This window comes from Mustelus asterias, chromosome 1, assembly GCF_964213995.1.
Source record: "Mustelus asterias chromosome 1, sMusAst1.hap1.1, whole genome shotgun sequence".
NCBI lineage: Eukaryota > Metazoa > Chordata > Chondrichthyes > Carcharhiniformes > Triakidae > Mustelus > Mustelus asterias.
Window position 1 is genome coordinate 106142749 of NC_135801.1, and position 19221 is coordinate 106161969.

The 19221-nt window shown below is 40.1% G+C and overlaps 1 protein-coding gene across 3 annotated transcripts in view; it reads left to right on the plus strand.

The window, feature by feature from the left end:
* The window catches only part of n4bp2 (NEDD4 binding protein 2), a 384372-nt gene that overhangs the window by 60505 nt on the left and 304646 nt on the right, over positions 1–19221 (plus strand). The window contains exons 14-17 of one of the 3 annotated variants that reach the window (XR_013498344.1): positions 3743–3911; positions 5935–6058; positions 8343–14866; positions 14987–15657. Coding sequence is in view for 1 of the 3 variants with exons in the window: in XM_078216414.1 (XP_078072540.1) it covers positions 3743–3911; positions 5935–6058; positions 8343–8388 (339 nt within the window). In the remaining 2 variants the exon portion in view is untranslated. Of the gene's footprint in view, positions 1–3742; positions 3912–5934; positions 6059–8342; positions 15658–19221 lie in introns of those variants that run through there. The other 2 variants (XR_013498346.1, XM_078216414.1) reach the window with 2 other exon arrangements.

Genomic DNA, 19221 nt, shown 5'->3' on the forward strand with positions numbered 1-19221 from the left:
CTGTGAAAGAGGTTCTGAGTGGAAACCTCAAATGTAGATATCCTTGGAGGGAAAAAAGAAAACCACAAAATGGTTTATTTTATGAGAGTTGTGCTCTGACAAGAAAAAATACAGCTGTTGTATTTTGTTCTGAAAGTAATCCTCCAGGTTTTTTTTTGTTTATGCTGTGTTGCCAATTAGGTGCTTGCAAGTAAAAAGTGATAAATGTTCATTGTGGTTATGCCATCTGCTGAATATGTACTCTCGCCTTGTTTCACTGAGAGTGATTTGCAAATTGCAACACGGCAACACTATATCACTGGCTGAACCACTTCAAGCTGTGAAATTAATGTACCAGATAGTATTATGATGTCAGTCATTAATTACAATTGTTTAACATATATAATCAGTATGATCCTTTTGAGCCCTGACTTTACTGACTTTTTAGGGCATACTAAATATACACATTTGCAAACAATTATTTTCACAGTAACCCGTTAGATTCATTTGCCATGAAATGATGGAAGACTAGCAGTCAAAACGTTTAAAAATTCACTCATGCTTTTTAAGACATTACATTTATCACATTTTCTTGAAAAGAATATATAAAGGTTAGACATGAAGGAGACTTGTTTCTTTTTCCAATTCAGTAGAATAAAATGTGTTGTACAGGTCTTCATATCGTGGAATTAGTCAACTAATATGCCAGCCCTGATTTGGGTTTCACAGCTGAACTTGATCCAGTCCTCATTTGGTGTCTACATCTATGTAAATTACAGTGGGAGTTCATTAGCAGCAGTTAAGATCACAAGGTCACAAGATACTTAAAAATTGGATAGAGCTTTGACAAAGGGTCGTCTGGACTCGAAACATCAGCTCTTTTCTCTCCTTACAGATGCTGCCAAACCTGCTGAGATTTTCCAGCATTTTCTCTTTTGGTTTCAGAAACGTAAAAAATGTGCAAGGCCAATTATGTCCATCTTCATTCAGCTGGAAAGACCCTATATTCCCTTACTTGCATCATATAATTGTTTCATAAAACAGGGTTTTTGCTTCCAGCACTCTGCTGGTAAGTCCATTTCATGTATTAGAACATAGAACAGTACAGCACAGAACAGGCCCTTCGGCCCACGATGTTGCGCCGAGCTTTATCTGAAACCAAGATCAAGCTATCCCACTCCCTATCATCCTGGTGTGCTCCATGTGCCTATCCAATAACCACTTAAATGTTCCTAAAGTGTCTGACTCCACTATCACTGCAGGCAGTCCATTCCACACCCCAACCACTCTCTGCGTAAAGAACCTACCTCTGATATCCTTCCTATATCTCCCACCATGAACCCTATAGTTATGCCCCCTCGTAATAGCTCCATCCACCCGAGGAAATAGTCTTTGAACGTTCACTCTATCTATCCCCTTCATCATTTTATAAACCTCTATTAAGTCTCCCCTCAGCCTCCTCCGCTCCAGAGAGAACAGTATTGATCGGAAAAATAAAATGATTCTTGCAATTTCTATAGCACCATTCATGACCTCATTTTTAAATTCATTCATGTGATGTGAGAGTCACTGGATAGGCCGTCATTTATTGTTCATCCCTAATTGCCCTTGAGAAGGTGATGGTGAGCTGCTTTCTTGGAACAATTGCAGGTGAATCCACAGTGCTGTTAAGGAGGAAGTTCCAGGAATTTGAGCCAGTGACAGTGAAGGAACAGCGATATATTTCCAAGTTAGGATGGTGTGTGGCTTGGATGAAAACTTTCAGATGGTTATAATCCTGTGTATCTGATGCCCTTGACCGTCTAGATTGTAGTGGTTGTGGCTTTGGAAGGTGCTGTCTAAGGTGCCTTGATGAGTTCCTGCAGTGCATCTTGTAGATGGTATACACAGCTGCCACTGTGCATTGGTCGTGGAGGGAATGAATATTTTTTGTGGATCAGGTGCCAATCAAGCAAGCTGTTTTGTCTTGGATGGTGTTGAGCTTCTTTAGTTAAGTATGACATCTATTTGATAGATGCAAAATACTGCGGATGCTGGAATCTGAAAAAACAGAAATGCTGGAAAATCTCAGGTCTGTCAGCATCTGTGGAGAGAGAATAGAGCCAATGTTTTGAGTCTAGATGACCCTTCATCAGAACTATTTGACTGCTCTGTGAAAATGTTCCAAATTTATCTTTCATTATTTTTAAGCTTGCATTCTCTTGTCCAAAATTTGCAATTTGATCTGTAATATTCAGATTTACCTTTCCCATACTCTTATATTTTATATGCTTCTATGAGATGATTGCAGGCACCCTGTTCAGAGTCAGAAGTCTGTTTCTACACAGTGGATCAGCCTTGTGGCTCTTCCATGCACTGTCTCCAACACTTGAATGTCTTTGGTTTTCTGGTGACCAGAACAGTACGAGGTACTCTGAGCACAGGATACATTCTAAAGCTTGATCTTGACATCCTCTACGTCATCTGATATGCATACTTCTGTAGTTCAGTTACTGTATCTATCATGTGTTAATTGCTTCTCTGCATTGGTTGGATGGATTGTGTTGGCTATATTAATCATCAAATTTACGAAGATTCTTAGATCACTTTCAATTTCATCCTTGGTGTTTTCAAAACTATTTTTGGTGTCCATTTGAGGTGAATTGTAGCGACTACCACCATTATGGCTGATATCAGTTAACTCAGCACAGACCAAGGATTGAAGCATGGAACCTTCCAGGTCTAAATGCTTTATCATCACACAGTGCATTCACCAAATAAGCATCAGGGAAGTATCCAAGCACTTTGAACAGAATGGGCAGAATCTTTGAATCCTGACATGGATGAGCTCTGAAAATACCAGAGGCAGCGACATGCTGTTTTCCCAACCCCATTCCTGGCACCAACCATTCTGGCAGATGCAGGTTTAGGCCTTAGGGTGGGCTTTAGTTAAACTATGAAGAGTCTTCATAGGGACTGTTAAAGGAGGCCAACTGGGATTTTTCAGCTTGCTTTGAGAATCCTGATGAGGTGGGGCAGGGGGTGATATTCTTAACTGCTTAGAACGTGCATCCAGGTCAGGGTGGCTATGCTCCAAGCCTTCCCTGCCTGCCTTTCATGTGCAGCGAAGGCTGCCCTGAGAGGACTCTCTCTCTGTCTCTCTCTTTCCCCCCCTCTCTTTCTCCCCCACCCCCTTCAGCCCCACAGGGCTAGCACAGTTGCTTTATCTAGTTTTTATTTGAATTCTATAAGTTGTTGAGGGGGTACCTTCATGTTGAAATGCCATCAATTACCTTTTACTGCAGCTCGCTTCTCCTGTCAACTGGAAGGTCTCTGATTGGTCCTCCAGCTTTACAAGCCCACTTGCTGCTCTTGATTGGGCAGGGAACTTGTGCCTATGCCAATTAAGGGGTGTCCTGGTCAAAACCCCAGGATAGTAGCTATCTTCTCCAGGGATGGATTTGGGACCCAGAAACAGTCCTGACTCCTGTTTCCTGTCCCCAAAATGAAAATTCAACCTAATGTGTTTTAACTTAAACTATCATAATATGCAAGTTGCTTTCAACTAGAAATAAAATTCAAACTGACGTATCTCTTGTGCTGCCTACACAATTCTGAAGAGCATTCAGAAAGTTAAGGAATTGAAAGCTGTGTTACAATTAATGGAATTACACTAACCCTTTGATACTAAAAGTACTATTTTATTTGGTTAAAAATTTATTAATTGAACAATGCCTGCAATGCTATGTTTTTTGAGTTTTGATATAATCAATTACCTTTAAAGGGTCACCTTCATGGGGAGAAGATGAAAGAAGCCAACTACAGAGCTGCTGCAAAGATTTTGAAGCAAGTGAATGTGTCGTTGCTTCCACAAAATGTTTTAGACTTGCATGGCCTTCATGTGGAAGAAGCCCAGTACCACCTGGAAAATGTGCTACTTGAGAAGATTACAGGTAGGTCACTTGTAATGCAATACATTATTGAGAATCAACTACTGAAAAAGGAAGAAACTCTGTCATTCTTCTTGTCTCTGCCTATTTTTTATAGAGTCATCGCGGTTTACAGCATGGAAACAGGCCCTTCGGCCCAACTTGTCCATGCCGCCCTTTTATTTTTAAAAAACCACTAAGCTAGTCCCAGTTGCCCGCATTTGGCCCATATCCCTCTATACCCATCCTACTCATGTAACTGCCTAAATGCTTTAAAAAAAACCAGAATTGTACCCGTCTTTACTACTGTGTCTGGCAGCTTGTTCCAGACACTCACTACCCTCTGTGAGAAAAAATTGCCCCTCTGAACTTTTTTGTATCTCACCCCTCTCACCTTAGACCTATGCCTTCTAATTTTAGACTCCCCTTGCATTTGGGAAAAGATGTTAACTATCAAGCTGATCTATGATCGGACGGCACGGTAGCACAGTGGTTAGCACTGCTGCTTCACAGCTCCAGGGTCCCGGGTTCGATTCCCGGCTCGGGTCACTGTCTGTGTGGAGTTTGCACATTCTCCTCGTGTCTGCGTGGGTTTCCTCCGGGTGCTCCGGTTTCCTCCCACAGTCCAAAGATGTGCAGGTTAGGTTGATTGGCCAGGTTAAAAATTGCCCCTTAGAGTTCTGAGATGCGTAGGTTAGCGGGATTAGCGGGTAAATATGTGGGGGTAGGGCCTGGGTGGGATTGTGGTCGGTGCAGACTCGATGGGCCGAATGGCCTCCTTCTGCACTGTAGGGTTTCTATGATTTCTATATGCCCCTCATTATTTTATAGACCTCTGTAAGTTCACCCCTAATTCTCCTACCCTTCAAGGAAAAGATTCCCATTCTATCCAGCCTCTCCTTAGAACTCAAACCATCAAGTCCCGGTAGCATCCTAGTAAATATTTTCTGCACTCTTTCTAGTTTAATAATAAGATGTTCTTGGAACTTAAGACCAGATACATTGAAATACATACAGGCAATTTCCTCAGGGTTTCTTCTACTCTGTTGCCATACCATTAGTGATAACTCCAAATACTAATTTAAACAGGGATTCTGTCAAAGCTGGAGAAGCCTCTAGATACGTGTCACCCAGTGCCCCCTCTCTTCCCCAAACAGCAATGTACAAAAAACGTTTCCAAGATGGGTCATCTGAAGTGGTTTCTGTCAGCTGAAATGGTATTACACTGCAGGGATGCTTTTCAGAAACATCAGCAGAAATAAGCATTTATTACTACTCTTTCCAGACTTCTGTAATGATCAGGTGAGGAGAGATAAAATGGCTCCCCTCTTTTCCCACTCCTCATATGACTACAAAAGTCTTTTTAAACAGGATATGCTAGCTAATTCGGTGACTGTTTAACTGTTTCAATGTATAAAAGGCATATAGGTTTTCTTGAGTCTGTTCAGAAGAGGATAGTGTTTACATTACTTAACCTGGTCTATGTAAAATATTTTTTTAAAGTTCTAAGCTTAATACTCTCACACATTCTATGTTCACACACACACCAATGAGTGGCAGGATAGATTTGCCAGGCTTTTTAAAGTCCAATAAAACTTAAAGATATACAGGTCTTGTAGATTGATTACTTGGATGATTCTAGGCTGGCTTGGTGGTGCCTCTGGATTCAGCTTCGAGGTGGTTTGAAGATATTGGCGGTCGGTATCTTTTTTCCCCAAGGCAGCTGCTGCTAAGTTGACATTTTTTTAAAAATCCCTCTGCATGTAGATCGTCAAAGCAGACTGGGTTCAAGCTTGCAGGATGGAATGGGAGAGCGAGGGAGGCCCAAGAGGTCTTATTGTTGTTTCCGGATATAACTGAAGAGTAACTAAGATTTTAGCTGAACCCATCTAATTGAGATCCTAAATGAACTGCTAGTTCGTGCACCCATTAAAACAGTAATAAACCATTAAAACTTTTGTGTAGACCATTGTGTAATTGAGCTTATACATTCTTATTTCATAAAGTTACAAAATGCTCTTCAACTTTTACAATTTTTTTGTTTCAGAATACCAACAAAAAGGTGGTAAACCTTACCTGTCTGTCATAACAGGGAGGGGATGCCACAGCCAAGGGGGAGTAGCACGTATTAAACCAGCTGTCATTGACTACCTCAGAAGCCACAACTTCAGGTATACTTAGGCTGTGCATCTACTTTAGCTTTGATTACCTAAGAAACCAAGAGTAATATCCTGGTTGATGCACTGTTATAAATCTTGTTTTCTGCCTTCTGTCATGTCAATTAGAGTAGAGGATTTATTTTACTGTCGGGCGAAGTAGCAGTTTATTGTCTGTCTATTAACGTGCTTTCACCACTCCTCATAAATTTATTGGGATTTAATTCCTGCTCTAAAATTAGAGCAGAAACTATCATATTGAAAGTATAAAAAAAAGTATGGTCTTCATCAATTTCTCAAACACCCATGTGGATTGTTTAAAAAACATTGAAGATAATCATACAATGCTGGGTCCTTGCTGTTTGATTGGGAGAAACAAGAATTGCGGGATAATGAAATTACTGTGTCCTTGAACTGGTCATGAAGACATTGTTTTCAACTTCTGGCAGGAACTCCCTTTGTTACCTCATCTCCAATCACTTGCACATGTTAAACAAGACCATGGGATAGCTTGATATTCAATGCTTTGAACCCTACATCCTATGAATCTCTCTTAGCTTCTCTGTTACTGAAATCTTTAACCATGCTTTGTCACTCTAAGGTTTGATTTCTCCAATGTTTTCCCCACTGGCTTCCCATGTTCCATCTTTCAAAAACTATAACTTGTTGTGATGATACAGTGCCTTTAGCAAATGTGGTTTTATCATGTTTCTTGTAAGGGGTATGTTTGAAAGTCAGCTCGGTTTTATACGGTGCCGGCAGCTCAAATGTTGAAAGTGCAGAATAATAAGTGATTTTAGCTAATGGTGTGTTTGTCTAAACAGAGTTAATGCACTTTTACTTACCTAGGTTGCCCTTGGGGTTTCAGAGTAAGGCTTTGATTAGGTTGATTGACAGAGTCATATGATTAATGAGAAGAGCTAAGCTTGCAGGAAATAGTGTTTTAGTTTCATTTGTAAAATCAAGAGCAGTTGTTAACCAGAGCTGTTTAAAAGGGGTGGCTCTCTCTCTTTCTCTCGCTCTCTGAAAAGTAATCTCTCTCTCTCCAGAGGTGTTCATAAAAGCTCTAGGACTGTTAACAAGTACAAGCACGTAAGCCTATGTTGTTTGCTAACTGATTTTGAAGAGAGGTTTAAGTCTGTAAGAGGAATATTGCTTGAATTGGAACTAATAGAGATAGGTGAGCAAATTGTATCTTGTTTTGTTTAAGTACTATTCAAATATTAAATGTTAAACTGGTTCATTTGTTATAGTTAAACTGTATTGTTAAATAAAGTTTGTTTTGATAAAAGCTTCCCAGTATGTCAAAAGAATCACACATGGAGTGAAACACCTTTTCCTCATATTAATGCCAATATAGTAAATAGTTGGGGTCTAGTCTAACTTCATAATATACTTTGGAGTATCTGATCTCGTATCCTAACATTGTCCAAAATGCAGCTGTCCATATACTGTATCATACTAAATCTAATTGCCTGTCACCTCTTTCCCACTAACCTACATTGGTTGTCTGCCCCAAACACATGCCATTTTAAGTTTTTGTTTTTCTTTTGGAATTCCCCCAAAGCTTTGTAACATTCTCAACCTTGTGCCACTCATACTCTGATATTCTGACTCTTAGCTGTTGACAGGTTTTAATCTTGCTCTGACCAAGTAATCTTGGGTAGTGAGGGTAATTAAATCAGTTGATTACCATACTGATTACAAAAAGAAACTACTTAGCTTTCAGCAAAGCTGGTTAATCTAAAATGTTCAGGATAAGTAAGCTTGTATTATTCGTAACATGTCTGTTGTCATCAAGTGCTTAATATTAAATGCAATAATTAGTATTTGATCCTATCTACACAAAAGTATAACATTTTCAGACATTAAATTCATTTATATAACACCTTTCATGATCTCTGGACATTCCAAAGCACTTTACTAAAGTTTAGAAGTATTTCATTAACTGTAATGTAAGAAACCTGGCAGCTATTGTGCGCACGGCAAACTTCCAGAAACAGCATTACAGCAATGACCAGATGGTCATTTTTTATTATGTTGATCAGGACACTGGGGATATCTCTTCTACTACTCTTCAAAATGGTTTCACATGATATTTCACATCCACCTGAGAGAGTACATATGACCTTGGTAAAGATAGCACTTCTTACGGTGCATATTTACCTTTTATACTGCACTGGAGTGCCAGCCGAGATCTTTATACTCATGTCCTTGGAGTGGGATTTGAAACCACAATCTTCTGACTCTGAGGCAAGAGGACTACAATTGATGACTGAATTGTTTGCTTTGTTTATAGGTTCACGGAGCCACAGCAAGGTGTTGTGAAAATTAAGTTGAATTGAAGGATGACGATTTGACAAGAAAATTATTTCCTAATTCTGAGTATGCAGCTATCTCATGTGGGTTTAGAGTTACTGCACAATGTCAAACATTTAAGTGTGCAGTGCTTTTTTAAATGGTAACACTCAGGGATATTGAGCAGATTTAATACAGTGAAATTTGATCCTGGTATACTTAAGAGTGCCTATTTGACTTCCATTGGGATAAAGCATCTTTTAACATGAAAATGTGTTCTGATAAGTTTACTCATCTTGGTAAATTTAACCCTTTTAAAATGTGTTGTGTATAATTGTCCTCAGTCTTTAATGTATGTTTGTAGTGCTTTGAAATACCAGCACAGAAGAATAAGAACTGCCCATTCTGAAACATTTTGAGGCTGCCAAAATTTGAGCAATTTACTCTGTTTCACTGATTGTCCTAATATGCGTTTCAGTTGAAAAGGATTATTTCCCCAACTGTGAAATGTTTATCTTTTGCTGATGCAAAGGAAAACTTGAGAGGATCTAGATTTATAAGTGAGGTTGTGAGTAAATTGAGGTTTTTCAAAGAAATAAAACGAAGTTTTAACTTTTGTAGCCTTTTGCACAAAATTGAGTTTGCAAATGTGACACCCAAGTTTTAACTAATAAAGTTCTTCATTCTGCTTCTTTTTGCTATTGTTTTAAAACAGTAAAAATACAACATTTTTAAATTTGATGCAATAATGATAGGGAAGTGTTGACTTGAGAAAATAATTTGTATTGGATATATTGCTGCTCTGCACTATTTTGTTATGGGGTGTGAACTTCTAATGCGGAAAATATTTTCCAATTGAAAATACCTCTGTTGAGACATGGAAAAAGAGCATCAAGTATTAGACATTGATTGCACAGCATTACTTCACCATGAATTACTATTTTAAAGTTTTACAAGAGATTTATACATAATTTTTAAGCAAACTTATCATTTTTAAAAATTCTATAATCAATAAAGAATATTTAAAACTTGAGTTCAATTACATTTTATGCCATAGTGACTGTATAGAATTGCATTTTGTTGGTATAAAAATTGTCCATTTCCACCATAGAACATGTAATAAAGGCACCATGCTTAACATTTTAATGCTGCTCAGTAAATCGGTTGGAGCAATGCAAGAAATAAATTGTTTGTTTTTGCAGCTTTATTTAACATACAAATACTTTAAAATGGCGCATTTTGTTTTCAACTTTGATCCCTATCCATGCATTGTGTATGCATATAATATATAAATCTCCACATTTTATTGTGATCAGTAAGTGATTATGGATTTGAATATTGATTATCTCTGAGTACCGTGATACAGTTATAATCAAATAGTAGTTCAGATTGATCATTTAAATGTGTAATTTAAGTACTTTCAAATATGAAAGAGAGGCTTTTCCAGTGAGTCTCACACTCTAAATGATAAGGCCACAACTTTTTACTGAAATCATGAGCATTGCTGGGAATGAACTGAGGGGGAGAATGTTTTGATGATCTAGAAGTTAAGCATGATGTTGTCTCCAAGTTTGCAGTTGTATAGCAATTGTTCCTCAGCTAACAAGTTTGCTTTACTGTTCAGCAAACTGGATATGCATATATCGATCCTTGCCGATGTATGGCTATGTTTAAAGTTTATTTATTAGTGTCACAAGTAGGCTTACATGAACATTGCAATGAAGTTACTGTGAAAATCCCCTAGTCAAAGAACAATACAACACAGGAACAGGCCCTTCGGCCCTCCAAGCCTGCACCGATCATGTGTTCCTAACTAGACCATCCATTTGTATCCCTCTATTCCCAGTCTGTTCATGTGGCTATCTAGATGAGTCTTAAATGATCCTAGCGTGTCTGCCTCAACCACCTTGCTTGGCAGTGCATTCCAGGCCCCCACCACCCTCTGTGTAAAATATGTCCCCCACATATCTGTATTGAACCTTGCCCCCCTTACCTTGAACTTGTGACCCCTTGTGTTTGTCATTTCTGACCTGGGGAAAAGCTTCCAACTGTTCACCCTATCTATGCCCTTCATAATTTTATAAACTTCTATTAGGTTGCCCCTCAACCTTCGTCTTTCCAGGGAGAACAACCCTAGTTTACTCAATCTCTCCTCATAGCTAATACCCTCCATACCAGACAACATCCTGGTAAACCTTTTCTGCACTCTCTCCAAAGCCTCCACGTCCTTCTGGTAGTGTGGCGACCAGAACTGGACGCAGTATTCCAAATGTGGCCTAACCAACGTTCTATATAACTTTTATGCCAACTTTTATACTCTATGCCCTGTCCAATAAAGGCAAGCATGCCATATGCCTTCTTCACCACCTTTTCCACCTGTGCTGCCACCTTTAAGGATCTGTGGACTTGCACAACCCAGACCCCTCTGTGTGTCTAGACTCCTGATGGTTCTGCCATTTACTGTATAGCTCCCCCCTGCATTAGATCGACCAAAATGCATCACTTCGCATTTATCTGGATTAAATTCCATCTGCCATTTCTCCACCCAATTTTCCAGCCTATCTATATCCTGCTGTATTCTCTGACAATGTTCATCACTATCCGCAACTCCAGCAATCTTTGTGTCATCCGCAAACTTACGAATCAGACCAGCTACATCTTCTCCCAAATCATTTATATATATCACAAATAGCAGAGGTCCCAGTACAGAGCCCTGCAGAACACCACTAGTCAGGATGTGGAGATGCCGGCGTTGGACTGGGGTAAACACAGTAAGAAGTTTAACAACACCAGGTTAAAGTCCAACAGGTTTATTTGGTAGCAAAAGCCACAAGCTTTCGGAGCCTTTAGCTCCTTCTTCAGGTGAGTGGGAATTCTGTTCACAAACAGGGCATATAAAGACACAAACTCAATTTACAGAATAATGGTTGGAATGCGAATACTTACAGCTAATCAAGTCTTAAAGGTACAAACAATGTGAGTGGAGAGAGCATTAAGACAGGTTAAAGAGATGTGTATTGTCTCCAGACAGGACAGCCAGTGAGACTCTGCAAGTCCAGGCAAGCTGTGGGGATTACAGATAGTGTGACATGAACCCAATATCCCGGTTGAGGCCGTCCTCATGTGCGGAACTTGGCTTTAAGTTTCTGTTCAGTGACTCTGCGCCGTTGTGTGTCGTGAAGGCCGCCTTGGAGAACGCTTACCCGAATATCAGAGGCCGAATGCCCGTGACCGCTGAAGTGATCCCCAACAGGAAGAGAACAGTCTTGCCTGGTGATTGTCGAGCGGTGTTCATTCATCCGTTGTCGCAGCGTCTGCATGGTTTCCCCAATATACCGTACCTCGGGACATCCTTTCCTGCAGCGTATCAGGTAGACAACGTTGGCCGAGTTGCAAGAGTATGTACCATGTACCTGATGGATGGTGTTCTCACGTGAGATGATGGCATCTGTGTCAATGATCCGGCACGTCTTGCAGAGGTTGCTGTGGCAGGGTTGTGTGGTGTCGTGGTCATTGTTCTCCTGACGCCTGGGTAGTTTGCTGCGGCCAATGGTCTGTTTGAGGTTGTGCGGTTGTTTGAAGGCAAGAAGTTGAGGTGTGGGGATGGCCTTGGCGAGATGTTCGTCTTCATCAATGACATGCTGAAGGCTCTGGAGGAGATGCCGTAGCTTCTCCGCTCCGGGGAAGTACTGGACGACGAAGGGTACTCTGTCCACTGTGTCCCGTGTTTGTCTTCTGAGGAGGTCGGTGCGGTTTTTCGCTGTGACGCGTTGGAACTGTCGATCGATGAGTCGAGCGCCATATCCTGTTCTTATGAGGGCATCTTTCAGCGTCTGGAGGTGATTGTTGCGATCCTCCTCATCCGAGCAGATCCTGTGTATACGGAGGGCTTGTCCGTAGGGGATGGCTTCTTTAACGTGTTTAGGGTGGAAGCTGGAGAAGTGGAGCATCGTGAGGTTATCCGTGGGCTTGCGGTATCGTGAGGTGCTGAGGTGACCGTCCTTAATGCCCTGTTTGTTAACAGAATTCCCACTCACCTGAAGAAGGAGCTTAAGGCTCCGAAAGCTTGTGGCTTTTGCTACCAAATAAACCTGTTGGACTTTAACCTGGTGTTGTTAAACTTCTTACTGTGAACACCACTAGTCACAGACCTCCAATCAGAAAAAGACCCCTCCACTGCTACCCACTGTCTTCTATGGCCAAGCCAGTTCTGTACCCATTTAGCTCGTTCACCTTCGATTCCGTGAGATTTAACCTTTTGCACCAGCCTGCCATGAGGGACCTTGTTAAATGCTTTACTAAAATCCATGTAGATGACATCCACGGCCCTTCCCTCGTCATCAATTAATTAAAAATTTTAATATTTTTTGGGCTTCTTCCCAAGATGTCCTTTGCTCTTCAGTCTGTTCTGCAGTTTTTGCCACACATGAGAGTGATCTAAGAGATTCTCTACCTCATTCTTCTCTCCCATCGATCCCTATATTGCATGGCTAAGATTGGTGACATCACTCCAATATCCTTCTGCATACCATAACTACACTTTCAAAAGTGGTTATAAGGCAAAACATTTGAAGTATGCTACAGCTGTTTTGTGCAGCAGTTGGTGCCTATATAGGTTGAAATTCTGTGGCCATTCACACTGGCGGAATGCTCTGGTCCCGCCAGTGGTACACCAGAGAATCTCGCTGCCTACGAACGGCATGTCGTGTCTCACAACCGAGAAAAACGTTGAGGGAAGGCCAGTGAATCTCACCCATAATGTGCTAAATTACCATTGTATACACATATTTAATAGCTAAGCAAGATAGCAATTAAATATATAGGAAGTGCTCTCACAAAAGTGGGCAATTATGTGGAGGAAGAAATTCGCCACTTGTGATTTTGACGAATGTGGGAAGCAATCATGTTTACAAGGTTATAAAAGGCACAAAGTAGCTGAATCAATTTATTTAATGGATTTCTGTAGAGTTAAATGCAGGTACAAGAATATTTTTTTTAAGGGAAAGGCACCATGAACAAGTTCAGTTGCTCAATTCTTTAACCATGTAAATCTCTTATTAAAAAATTTAAACTCAGCATTCATTTTTCACAGCAGAGAATGGAGCATGTATGTTAGGGACTTCCATTCAGCATATTTATTGTGAAACACTTGTTTTCCAATCTCTCAATAGGCCTTTGGGAAGAATGTGGAAGTTTTGGCTGATTATTAGCCATCAGTGATTGTATTTCCTTGTTGAATTGCTTTTTCCTTCAATTACAAATTTTATTTTCATAAAATAGATGTTTTTCTAATATATAAAATGCTGGAAACACTCAGCAGGGCAGCATGAGTGGAGAGGAAGGAAGGGTTGTCATTGATGATGTTTCTGTATTTCAGATTTCCTGCATCTTTTTAAAAATGTTTTTCCTTTTTTTGGAGCTAACATGCACCATGCGATGGGATAATGCTTTTGAACATCCTAGCACATTCATTAAGAATGATTGCTGATGAATCTTAGCTAAATATTTTACCTATTCCATACCAATATTGAAAGTCTTTTATTTCCTTTTCTCAATGGTACTTCAAAAGATGATTCAAGAAACACAACCATTGTGATTTTATTGTTGTTCTTTCAGTCAGTATGCTTCATATTCTGAGGACAGTACAACTCCAAACTGAAGTTTGTGTGTGCTTTCCATCCAGTTGTACAAGGGGTAAACCTTTTAGTACTGTGATGAGGAAAAATTTCTTCACTAAGAAAATGGTAAATCTGTGGAATTTGCTACCAGAGGAGGCAGTTGAGGCCAAAACATTATGTTTTCAAGATGGAGTTAGATATATCTCTTGGGGCAAAGAGAATCAAAGGATATGGTGGGGGGAGGGCAGGTAGGATCAGGTAGTTGAGTTGGATGATCTGCCATGATCATAATGAATGAAGGAGCAGGCTCAAAGGGCCAAATGGCCTACTCCTATTTTCTATGCTTCTATGTATAATTTAACATCAACTCATTTGTCATGAGTTAATCAGAGGAAGTTTAAAAATGATATCTATATAATCAATACAGCTACAACCAACGTGCAGCTACTGGTCTCAAATTGGTGTTTGTGGGTTTGAGATTAGCAACAAACAACCTTGGATTCATGAAGAGAGCTTTGCTTCTCAGAGCATTAGTTTGTAATATTGGAAAAGAGCATCTGCTTTCTCCTAGCATTAAAAACATTAAAATATATTGATGTGCTTAAGTGGTTCAGTGGACTGCTAGGGTACTTTTAAAATACAGCCTTACTTTCTGAAGCAGTAATAACACATCCTGTGCAAATTCAAGCCAGAGAGCTCGCACAACTTTGCCTTAATGTGTTCAGGAGCAGGGTAGGTGGTGCACATCAAAAACAGAAAAATGCTGGAAAATCTCAGCAGGTCTGGCAGCACCTGTGGAGAGACAGTACCGCCAACGTTTCGAGACTAGATGACCCTTCGTCAGAGCAGACCCTTCGTTCAGATAGATCTGCTGAGATTTTCCAGCATTTTTCTGTTTTTGTTTCGGGTAGACCAGCTGGGATTTTCCAGCATTTTTCTGTTTTTGTTTCAGATCGGCTCTCCTCTCTCTCCACAGATGCTCTCAGACCTGCTGAAGTTTTCCAGCATTTTTCTGTTTTTGTTTCAGATTCCAGCATCCTCAGTATTTTGCGTTTATCTCAGGTTATGCACCCCAGGTTCAACTATCACTTTTGCTTTGTTTTACTTGCAAACAAATTTGTGTTGTTAAAAAAGTGATACTATTATTGCATCTTAAAGCATGTTGCATTTTGAGTAACTGAACTTATAGGGAATTGTAAGGTATAAAGGTTTGGAACATTTGAGATATGACAAGATACTATATAAATACAATACTTTTTCTGAGTTTGTGGATTGAACCAATATGATTGCTGACATTAAAAGATAATTTGCAAATTTTGCCTATTCTTGATCAACTATAAGTTGAAAATTGATGGGCAGGGTGCTTTGAAATTTGTTCAGTATGGTTTTTGCCTATTTTTACTGTGGACTTTTACAACATTACTGATATTTGCTGATAGACTTAATATATATATTTTTGTGATCTTGTTACTGGAAGCACAGGATGTAATTTTTATGCCACATTTACCTTTCACATTAGCCATAAGGACCAAATATTTCAGTATTTATACTGATATATTTTTGAGCAGCAAATAAAGTAAATACTGGATGCTTATAAATTTTAATGTTTTTAATATTTACCTTATGATTTAAAATATGACATTTTGTGGTTTAAATCAAACTAATTGTATTTTATTTTTTCAGAATATGTGATGTATTTTACAAGATATTTTCAATAAAGATATTTATGTTTCATATATATTTGTTTATTACCTGATAATTTGTACTTGTATCCTTTTTAGTTTTGAGAACCATCAACAGGTAGAATTTCATGTTGGTTACGTGGTCCTGCCCACCTACTGGAAAATTGATGGTAACCACGCATTGCTTTTCTCCGGGAAGCCCAACACAAATGATATTTTTCAGAATATTATAGAATTTTTATGATGGCGATGTAGGCATAGCATAGGCCACCTGGTAGCTGTTTCTCATCTCTCTCTAGAAAAAGACAAACAGTCTCAGAAATGTTAACGGCAAAATACTGCAGATGCTGGAATCTGAAACAAAAAAACAGAAAATGCTGAAGAAACTCAGCAGGTCTGACAGCATCCATGGAGAGAGAATAGAGCCAACGTTTTGAGTCAGGATGACCCTTCATCAGAGCCAGAAATGTTAAGTTCTCCTGGTTCAGGCTTCCATGTTGACGCTTCTAAGTCTTGTACCTTTTTATCTATACAAATGCGTGGTAAAGAGTAACTAATGGCACACAGCATGAAATAAGTTAAAAGATTACCTCAGCCAAAGTGTTGGATAGGTGGGCGGTCACACCTTGGGATCCGTCCTACTGTCAGCCAGAGCTATTCGAACGAGTAACTAACATAGAATAAACAATTAGCCCCTGGAAACAACTAGCCCCTAGAAAGTATATTAACCGGTGATTGAGGGGGCAGTCCTTGTCAGGCAGCTGCATTCAGGTGGAGGAAGACTGGGAGAAGTGCCTCCTAGCACTTCAGCTAGAGAGCAGAAGGCTGCTGTTACAAGCTGCAGAGATCTGGCACCATCCATCTGTTTGTCCCCTGAGATCAGCCATTTGTACTCACCTGTTGCGGGTTGTATGCTTTTTCTATCTTTTGATTTCACTGTATACCAATACGTGTGACAATAAATCAAAAGTATTGTTTCTTACACACTCTATAAAGCAAACCGTTCATTGAGAAGGAGAGGGTGCAGAATGTAGTGTTACAATCATAGCTGCGATGTAGAGAAAGATCAACTTCATATAAGGTAAGTCCATTCAAAAGTCTGATGGCAGCAGGGAAGAAGCTGTTCGAGTTGGTTGGTAAATGACCTCAGACTTTGGTATCTGTCCCGACAGAAGAAGGTGGAAGAGAGTATGTCTGGGGTGCGTGGGGGGCCTTGATTATGCTGGCTACTTTTCTGAGGCAACGGGAAGTGTAGACCGAGTCAATGGATGGGAGGTTTGAGTGATGGACCGGGCTCTGTTCACGACCCTTTGTAGTTTCTTGCGGAATTTAACAGTGATAGTGCATCACTGAATGAGGTCATGCCAGAGAAAAATAGCAACAAGACAACAAGGTTCAGTGGGCAGTTAGAAAGGCAAATGCAATGTTAGCATTCATGTCGAGAGGGCTAGAATGGAAGAGCAGGGATGCACTTCTGAGGCTGTATAAGGCTCAGGTCAGACCCCAATTGGAGTAGTGTGAGCAGTTTTGGGCCCCGTATCTAAGGATGTGCTGGTCTTGGAAAGGGTCCAGAGGAGGTTCACAAGGATGATCCCTGGAATGAAGTGTTTGTCATATGAGGAATGGTTGAGGACTCTGGATCTGTACTCATTGGAGTTTAAAAGGATGAGGGGGGTTCTTATTGAAACTTACAGGATACTGCAAGGCCTGGATAGAATGGACGTGGAGAGGATGTTTCCACTAGTAGGAAAAACTAGAACCAGAGGGCACAACCTCAGACTAAAGGGACGATCCTTCAAAACAGAGATGAGGAGGAATTTCTTAAGCCAGAGTGTGGTGAATCTGTGGAACGTTTTGTCGCAGAAGGCTGTGGATGCTAGGTTATCGAGTGTCTTTAAGACAGAGATAGATAGATCCTTCATTAATAAGGGGATCAAGGGTATGAGGAAAAGGCAGGAGAATGGGGATGAGAAAAATATCAGCCATGATTGAAAGGTGGAGCAGACTCGATGGGCCGAGTGGCCTAATTCTGCTCCTATGTCTTATGGGTCTTATGAAGTTGATCTTTCTCTACACCATATCTATGACTGTAACACTACATTCTGCACCCTCCTCAATGAACAGTATGCTTTGTAGAGCATGCAAGAAACAGTACTTTTCACTGTATACCAATACAGGTGACAATAAATAAAATCAAAAGATAGAAAAAGCATACAATCTGCAACAGGTGAGTACAAATGTCTGATCTCAGAGGACAAACAGATGGATGGTGTGAGATGAGTGTTGATCTCTGCAGCTTGTGTGGTGACTAAGGCTGGGAATTAAATATTCTACAATATTTGATGTTTTGAAAGATAAACAAATTGGAAGAGAGGGTGGACATCATAATAAAGGATGACATAAAGACAGTGGTGAGGAACCTTCCTGGAATGTTAGGAAGTAAAATTGGTATGAGTTGTGATGGGAGTTTGCAGGGGAGAGTGACGGTGGCTCGTGCTAATATCACCAAAGTACTAATCTCGAGGACGAGGCTAATGTTCTGGGGTCATGGGATCAAATCCCACCACTATAGCTGGTGGAACCTAAATTAAATTAATAAATCTGGACTTAAAAGCTAGTTTCAGTAATGCAGACACGAAACCATCAATGGTTCTCATAAAAAAGCCATTTAGTTCACGAATATCCTTTGGGGAGGAAGTCTACCATCCTGACCTTGTCTGGCCTACACATGACTCCAGACCCACAACAATGTGGTTGATTCTAAATTGTTCTCCGAAATGGCCGAGCAAGCCATTCAGTTCAAGGGCAATTGGGGATGGGCAACAAATGCCCACATCCCATTAAAAAAGAAATAAATATATTTTGGTGGGAAGAGTGAGGAGAGCCAATATAAAATAAAGATTACAATTTTAATGAGGGGGGAGGAGCAGGGGAGGTCCTGTGCACAAATCATTGAAGGTGGCAGAATAGTTTGAGAACGTGATTGATACGACAGATGGGAATCCTAGACTTTATACTGATACTAAACAAATCAAATTCCAGGATGGAACTTGGCTTGCTGGATCCTAAGTTTTATTTTTTATTTAGAGACATGATGAACAGAGTCTCAGGATTGCCTTTGAGCTTTTAACAAACTAATAAAACATTTATTAAATAAGAAAAGATTAACTACTATTCCTCCACCGCAGCTATACCTTTACAGATATATACAGAGTTGTGAGGATAACACAAGTTACAAAATCTACCTTGTACTATCATGATCACAGTAAGTATGAAGTCCCATGTAACCCAATAGGTGAAATGTGACATCCCATGCTCTAAAACCAAATGACATGCCACCCAGTACAACCTCTGAAGGTTACTCATCAATTCCCCCAGGCACTTGTCATACCATAAACCACTAGCCTCACTGGAACTCTGTCTTCCATAACAAAGATTTCTCTTGAAGAACACACTTTGGAATCTTCTCCCACACAGTGCTTTCTCTCAGATGCCTTCATCAAGATCCACCTCCAGGATTTCAATCTCTTTTGGTGTTCCTCTGCCCTGGATTGCCATGTGTATTCAAGCTTCCACGTAA